The 8,689-nt window shown below is 38.9% G+C and overlaps 2 protein-coding genes across 2 annotated transcripts in view; both read right to left on the minus strand.

Moving 5' to 3' along the window:
- The window catches only part of rhbdl3 (rhomboid, veinlet-like 3 (Drosophila)), a 21,682-nt gene extending 20,434 nt beyond the window's left edge, over positions 1-1,248 (minus strand). Inside the window, exon 1 of the mRNA XM_053499276.1 lies at positions 900-1,248. Coding sequence (XP_053355251.1) covers positions 900-1,013 — 114 coding nt within the window. The 5' untranslated portion in view covers positions 1,014-1,248. The remainder of the gene's footprint in view (positions 1-899) is intronic.
- A 5,775-nt stretch (positions 1,249-7,023) lies between these two features.
- Positions 7,024-7,863, minus strand: LOC128526737 (proteinase-activated receptor 3-like). Its single transcript, XM_053498871.1, has one exon. The coding sequence runs from the start codon at positions 7,861-7,863 to the stop codon at positions 7,024-7,026; it is 840 nt and encodes a 279-aa protein (XP_053354846.1).
- Between the last annotated feature and the right edge of the window lie 826 nt (positions 7,864-8,689).

Below are 8,689 nucleotides of genomic sequence, written 5' to 3' on the forward strand. Positions count from 1 at the left end.
TACAGTGTTGTAAAGTGATGCACAGTGTTGTACAGTGATGCACAGTGTTGTACAGTGATGCACAGTGTTGTACAGTGTTGTACAGTGATGCACAGTGTTGTACAGTGTTGTACAGTGATGCACAGTGTTGTACAGTGATGCACAGTGTTGTACAGTGTTGTACAGTGATGCACAGTGTTGTACAGTGATGCACAGTGTTGTACAGTGATGCACAGTGTTGTACAGTGATGCACAGTGATGCACAGTGTTGTACAGTGATGCACAGTGTTGTCCAGTGTTGTACAGTGATGCACAGTGTTGTACAGTGATGCACAGTGTTGTACAGTGATGTAGTGTTGTACAGTGATGCACAGTGTTGTACAGTGATGCACAGTGTTGTACAGTGTTGTACAGTGATGCACAGTGTTGTACAGTGATGCACAGTGTTGTACAGTGATGTAGTGTTGTACAGTGATGCACAGTGTTGTACAGTGATGCACAGTGTAAACACTCCTCTGGTCTTTAACTCATTTGCAATAGTAGCACATTCTAAGAACGCAACCAGTTCGTATTAAATGAACATGTACAAACAGTATAAACACCGTGACCTTTGCATTAACCCCTGCAGTGTTGAATGAAGTGATGTGGTGTTTAATTAATTACCCCCTTCACTCAAACCTACAGTGTTGGTGTTTAAACTCCTCTGGGTGCCTTTAACCCTCTAACCTGCTGGTGTGTGTGTGTGTGTGTGTGTGTGTGTGGCCCCCCTGTGTGCAGTGTTGAGTGAACCGCTCCGGTGTTGAATTAAACACCTCCAGTCCGGATGACGTGATGCATTAACTCCCGCCGGTCGCAGTGTCTCGCGCGCCGAGACTTTAATCAGGCGTTAATCGGGTGTTTGGGCTGCAGGTGTGACTCACGGTGTCCGCGGGGAGGTCGGTCTCGGTGTCCCCGCTCTCCAGCACTTCTATCTCTTCGCCCTCCGCGTGCGCCGCCACCGCCGGTGATGAGCTGGCGCGCGCTCCGGTGCTCATGGTGGCGCGTGCTTTAGTCAGCTGTAGCGGAGTGCGTGCACGCGCGGGCAGCGGGGCTCCATCTCCGTGTCCTCTCACTGGTGTGGACTCTTTCTCACAGACAGCGGATCTCCCAAATTCGGTGCTCCCGTTAATGCGCGCGCCGCTCAGCTCCGCTGCGCACCGCCGCACCGCGCGCGAGACACAGAGAAAGTAGCGACGCGTTAACGCTGATGACGAAGGAAGTGTCGGTACCTCGGGCTCCGCGCGCGCACTCGCGCGCTCCCTCTCCATCTGTCACCATCACGGGAAGAAAAGGGAGGGGGGGCGGGGAGAGGGGGGGGTGTAGGGGCGGGTGACGAATTTGGGAGATCCGCTGTCTGTGAGAAAGAGTCGACTCTCTTGAACCGGAGAATCGATTCACGAACGAGTCAGTGATATATATATATAAATCTTTTTTAAATATTAAAATATTAAAGCTAAAAATTATCTGCTGATCTTTAATGTAATCAGTGATGTTATGTATAATTATTATTATCTGTGATAAAATGATATTGTGTTGGATTCCACTGGATCTTGGGAGTTGTAATAATCTACTGGTAATAATCTGGTGTCATTACAACTTATTACAATCAATAGGAAAGAGAGGACATGGACACGTTCACGTGTACGCCTAAGAGAGCGGAGAGTGAATCACAGATAAGAAATAGAAAAAGTAGATCAAAGGATAAAGATGAAGTTTTGTCTTAAAACCACTCCAGCGTGTTAAAATTCACTTATACCACTTCAGCGCTGTTATTTCAGCCAAAGTGAAAATATGAACTAATCCCAGTCAAAATATTCACTTTATCTTTTCTAATTAATATCTATTGGTGCAGGTGTCCAAGTGCTGCAAAAGTTTCATTAAATTCTGTCGAGCGGTTGATTTAAGACGCGCCCACAGTCTGATGCATTCGCTGGCAAAACATGTGGTTTATAATCTGGTACAAAACTGCTCATAACTTTACTTCTCCTCAACATTTTGATTTCATTTATGTCGCAGATTAAAACTTCAGTCAGATATCGAAGGACCAAAGTTGCATTAAATTCTGTTTATACAGTTTTGCGTGATGATGTGATGAAATTTTCTGAGACTGGTTTCCAATGTATGAAACATACACGATATTATAAAAAGAGCAAGTTTTTACTGATGTAAAGACAAAAACTATGTTTGTGTGCTTGATATTTTTATGATAAAACTTAAAATTTTGTATATATAAATATCAGTATAAAAAATAAGAAAAATAATAAGGTGCTTTAAAGTAAATTAAAATATATATTTAGATTTATGCATTTATATTTAACTAAGCAAATTATTTGTGCTAAATCACATTAATGTTTTATAACTAATTAACTAATTAACACATTAACTATAACAAAATTATAATTTTGCCAGCTTTATGTTGCACTATGTACAATCAGATTTCTTTTTATATAAATAAAGAAATTAGATCTTTAATTTTTTTATTAAGTACAGCTGAACCTTTTCCCTTTTAAAAAATAGTCCTCTGCACATTGTTTAAGTTATTTGGTAAGGTAAAGATTGTAAGAAATTGATTATTATTATATTATTACATGCTGTAATTTTACAGCACACACTGCCCCCTAGTGTTTATCAAGAGTAAGAACATCACACTGAGCTACACTGCAGCTTTTCTTCTTCTTCCAGAGAGAGAGAGAGAGAGAGAGAGTGAGTGAGAGAGAGAGAGTGAGACCCCTCACTCAACCAGTCCTGAGTCACAGCTCCACAACATGATTGTATAATAGTGGACTTTAGAAGGAGAGGAAGGACCAGACCGGCGTCATCAACGAGAGCCCAGTGGAGAGAGTGGAGAGCTTCAGATACATCACGCAGGACCTGTCATGCTCCTGTCACATCAACACCGTGGTGAAAAAGGCCCGGCAGCGTCTCTACCACCCCAGATGCCTGATGAACTTCAGACTGCCCTCCCTCCAAGGTGCATCCTGACGGGAAACATCACAACCTGGTTGGGGAACGGCACCATGCAGGACAGACGAGCTCTACAGAGGGTGGTGAGATCAGCAGCGCATCACCTGTACTGACCTCCCTGACCTGCACTCGATCTACAGCAAGCTGTGCTGGACCAAGGCCAGGAAGATGGTGGAGGACCTCCGTCTTCTCTGACCTCAGACTGTTCTCTCTGTTGTGAGGTTACTGATGAGGTAGTAATAACACACACACACACACACACACACACACACACACAAACACACACACACAAACAAAACACAAATCTGAGCACTTTTATGAAACAAACACCGTCTGTAAGTGTTCATTTTCTTCTGACCTTTTTAAATTTTTTCTTTATTTTAGATTCTATTTCATTATGAATCCATTAACCTAAGATTAAATGTTTATCTCTTCATTTGTATTTATTTGTTTACTGGTTTATCACTGCAGACGGTGACTCTGAGTCTAATGTGCAGTTTGCAGAAGAACATCTGAGCTTTAATTATTTCATTACAATACTGATAATTCTGCACTAATAACAATACATTATTATTTAGGCATTTCCTATAATAACATTTAAAAGGAAGGACATGAAGGAAGAAAGATCTTACGTAAGTTATTTGTTTTAGTTTAATTGCATTACAATAACTACAGTAATTAGATCATTTTTAGACATGCTGTAGTTTATGAACATACAGCCATCAAATGTGTAATTATATATATAATATGTAGAATGTTTTTATTTTATTATTTTATTCTATGAACTTTGGCAAACAAGATTTTTTTTTTAGTAAATAAAATCTGATTTTAAACAGTATTTATTTAATTAAACAAATCTTTTATGGTTGTGATATATTTTTATTTAGCAAATTATTTGGTAAGGGAACTTTGACTTTTAGTATCGACACTCGTCACTGGTTTCCTTTTATGATAGTTAAAAACGTTTCTCCTGTTTTATTATCAGTCAGAAAAGTAATTTTAATAATGTATAATGTGTGTATTTTGGAGGACAGGACGATGAACATCTCCAGCACTCTGAACTCCTCCGTCCTCCATCCAGACGTCTCGGTGGAGTACATCATCAAGCTCGCCTTTATTATATATTTACATGTGCTGAATTATCTCCTGGGTCTCCCTCCTCTCCGCCAGCGTCATGGCACTGATTCTACACGTCTTCACTCTCGATCAGGCCGCTGTTGCTTCTCACTGCTCCTGGCGCCTTTTCACATCGGCTGCAACGCAAGCAATAGCATCTGTTGCTCCTAAACTTGATGAGTCACCAGACATTAATTAAAGCACTCATCAGTGGGAAAATCATTTATGAGTTTTAGGTTTCAGTGTGTGTACTGTTCTGAAAGGATGAGTAAATTCGACAGCACTCGTTTTTGCCTAAATGTGTCTTCAATATTTGCAAATGTTTATAAAAATAATCTGCTGTTGTGCGCCGGTGCTGTTTTGCATGTTCGAGAGATGCTTTGTTGCAGCTTTCAGTGAAATCAACACACACACACACACACACACACACACACACACATATATAAATATATTTCTGTTTTTGTCTTGTTTTGATCTTTACTGTGTCTCTGTCTCTCTCTCTCTCTCTCTCTCTCATCTTTTCACTAAATTAAAAGGTTTAAATGAGCCTTTAATTGATTTTTTAAAAAAAATTCGAATTCTTATTGTTTAGTTTAAATCATTAAGTGTTTGTGTATTTATGTATACACCTTCCATATTTATTTAGGCTGAAGTATATAAAATAATGTTTTTGAAGGTGGATACGTTATGATTGATTAAAATAAAGGAACACAATTAAGCTGACTTGCTCTCTCTCTCTCTCTCTCTCTCTCAAAGTGTACTTTATTGGCCTGACAAATATAGACATTTGTATTACCAAAGCTCAGAAACAAGTCATGAGAAACAACAGATGTAAACACATAAAAGTAATAATAATAATAATAATAATAATAATAACAATATTGGGCCCAATTATCTGTGCCATTGCCACTCATGCAACCTGTGTTTTTTTAAGCATGTTTGTAAGTTTTTGTGTAATGCTTAAAAAAAAGTGTGATGTTTTTTTTTTAAACATTAAGCTTTAGATTACTATTATGACATAATATGTTATGCAAATATATAATTATATATAATAAGTTATTAAACACAAGTCTAAGGCCTCACTATGGCTGAGCTACTGTATTTGAGATGGCTTGGGATCCTAAAGGCCCGGTTTGGTGCCGATCACATACATTTCCTGGGCAGAGTATATCAAATTTCATCTGGTGCGTTTTGCAAACAACCCAAAATAAATGACTTCCAGTTTAGAGCCCATTACATATGTAATAAAATCTAGATCAGGACTGAGTTTCATATGCATACGTACAAGGGTGTATGAACTAGGTAGCAAAATCTCCTGTGAAGGTCCTGGCTTTCAAACTTTCAGGCGTCCTGATGGCAGCAACCTGTTTTCTGATTTTCATGGGACTTTTAAACAAGGTAAGACCTTCGAAAAGGCCCGGAAAAATGTATCTAAAAAAAAAAATATATATATAGTAATCCTTGCAAAAACAAGAGGGCCCGTGACACTTTATAGGGCTGATCTCATAGTGCTTGGGCGCTCATTATATTTTTGAAAGCAACAGGGAGCAGTGCTTGGGCCCGCTGAAAAAAATCATCACACTAAGAAATCACTCAATATGATGTCATTTCATATAATTTTACTTAAGAAGTTAATACCCAATTTTTTCCATAAGTTTTAGTGGGTTGCGTTTAAAGAAGCATCACACTATGATGTCACTCATATTGAGCTTGTTAGGGTTACCATGGTAACACAATATACAAATACATAATTATGTATAACTACGGAGTTATTAGCCAGTTTTGCCATGAATTTAAGGCCTCGTCATGGCTGAACCATTTGGGACAGAGATAATGATTGCTTGAGCTCCAGAAAGCTGCAACAAAGCATCTCTCGAACATGCAAAACAGCACCGGCGCACAACAGCAGATTATTATTTATAAACATTTGCAAATATTGAAGACATTAAACACATTTAGGCAAAACCGAGTGCTGTCCGATTTACTCATCCTTTCAGAACAGTACACACACTGAAACCTAAAACTCAATGTTCTGTACATAATAAAGACTTTAACTACATTCCATTAAGTATTAAGTACATTTCAGCTGTTTCAGATGTTATTATTCATTTTATCCGAGTTACATGAAAATTTTAATGTGTAATAACTGTCTATTAGTGTCTTAAATATAAACACACACAGCAGAAACTTTAAAGGATTTATAATAGTGGACAGATCTCATTCTGAGATACAAAGTTCTAATGGTTTCTGATTTGGGCCGGAATTGACAGAGCGCAGGTTTGTACCCGTATCACAGACACTGCCAAGTACTGTTGAGAAAAACTGCAAAAAATATGTGAAATATAACACACGCTGTGTCTAAACACCTCACACTCCAAGGCTACGTTTCATACCAAAGACTACGATTCTCTCGAAATTGTTTGTGGGCGTGGCCTGTCCATGTTAGAGCAGCTACTCGACATATACGTTGCTTCTAAAGCTGATTAGCAATGAGTGTCTGCTACGTCCTTCGCCACTTTATTGTAAATCATAACATATGGACATGACCTGAAATTGTGAGGCTTTTCTTCTATTTACATGAAACAGGAAGTAAATATGAGCAGAAACTGAATAAATGTTGGCACTCATGCACCAGAGAACTGCTCTAATGTTTGGATTTTCTCACTTTATTATATCATAACTAATAAGTAGTACAGCTAGCTCACTCGTCTAATCTAGGCGCAAAGCTGAGCAGATTACATATAAATCATGAATGCTTTTTTAAATGCAACATTAAAGAGTGACAGATACTTATACTTTTACTTTAATGCTGGGTTTAAGCCAAGTCGACAGGCCACACCCACTTATTTGATTATTTATTTCATAATTATTCCCTGCAACGACATTGAGCACTAAAATATCTCAGGATTCAATCAAATTCAAATTTTAAAAGCACACAGATTTAAAAAACGAGAGCTTTCCTGCTTTATGGAGCACAAAAACCGGATTCATGTACCCCATGATGATGTTAATGGCCAGACTGATCGCTAGAGCCAGAGTGAACTTCATCATGGACAAGGTATCCTGCATACAGAAAGTGACAGAGATTGGTATGTTCTGTATCAGAAATGTGAGCAAGTTCATGACGACGACTTGAAAGGCACGTTTTTTGGCTCCGTCCTCCATCCCCCTGTCAGCATTCCTCTGCCCCGGTCCTGGGTGTCTCAGCTTGTTCAGAATGGACACACAGCTGAAGACGCTGATGCTCAGAATGAAGACGGCGTAGCCGAGGATAACCCAGTAAGGCAGGTAGGGAAACAGGAACATGCAGACGACGCCACACGCCAAGCCGCTCATCCAGGTCAGGACGCAGATTAGCACGCGATACCGGAGAGGTCTGAACCTCAGGAAGGTGACGGGATGGACGACGGCCATGTAGCGCTCCACGCACACCAAGCACTGGAGCAGAGAGCGCACCAGCATCCCCACACCGATGATGAAGCCTGTCGCTTTATAGAGACACAGCTCCAAGTTCGCGTCGCAACTGATGTGGAAAGGCGCCAAGAGCAGGAAGAAGATTTCAACAGCGGCCTGATTGAGAGTGAAGACGTCACACGGATCCAAACTCCTACGCCCGTGTAGAATCAGTGCCATGACGCTGGCGTTCAGAGGGAGACCCAGGAGATAATTCAGCACATGTATGAATATAACAAAGGTGAGCTTGATGATGTACTCCACCGAGACGTCTGAGTGGACGGAAGAGTTCAGAGTGCTGGAGATGTTCATCTTCCTGTCCTCCAGAATACACACATCATACACAAGTTACTTTTCTGACTAATAATAAAGGACATGTATTCATACAGATGCACTTTATCTAAACTAATACAATATCGTTTTCATAGTAACGGCTGATTCATAGGGACGTCCACAATGCATGCTCGACTGATCATAAACTGATTAATACCTGGTTCATGTAATGATGTTTAATAAGGGGATGTTTTAAATGAACATGAAAGGTCTCTAATCTTAATGCTTTGTAAAAGTCAAAGGTAAAGCTGTAACTTATTTCAATGATGTTCCACACCGAATATTTCTATTTAAATAAACAGATATCACAAGTACAAAAAGACATTTTAAAATATAAAAAAATAATAATAAATAAGTACTGCCCATAATTAAACCTTATATATAATTACACATTTAATATATGTTTATATTTTTAAACTTATGTCTATCAATTATCCAATTAATGTAATCAATGTAATGCAATTAAAACTAAAATAAATTATGAAAGATTTTTTTCGTTCATGTCCCTCTTTTCAGATGTTCATGGAAATGCTCATTAAACACAGTGTTTATTGTAATTAGTGCATAATTATCAGTTTCGTAATTAATTAAAGCTTAGAAAGCTCAGATGTGTTCTTTTGCAAAGTGCACAACCAGCAGTGATTAACCAGTAACCAAATAAATATAAATACAAACAAAAAGATAAACATTACATTTATGCAAATCGATTTATAATGAAATAAATTCTAGAATATAGAGACAATCTGAACAGGTTCAGAAGAACATGGACACTTACAGACGATGTAGCGCAGCTCATGTGTTTGTT

The sequence above is a fragment of the Clarias gariepinus genome, chromosome 6, assembly GCF_024256425.1.
Source record: "Clarias gariepinus isolate MV-2021 ecotype Netherlands chromosome 6, CGAR_prim_01v2, whole genome shotgun sequence".
NCBI classification, from domain to species: domain Eukaryota; kingdom Metazoa; phylum Chordata; class Actinopteri; order Siluriformes; family Clariidae; genus Clarias; species Clarias gariepinus.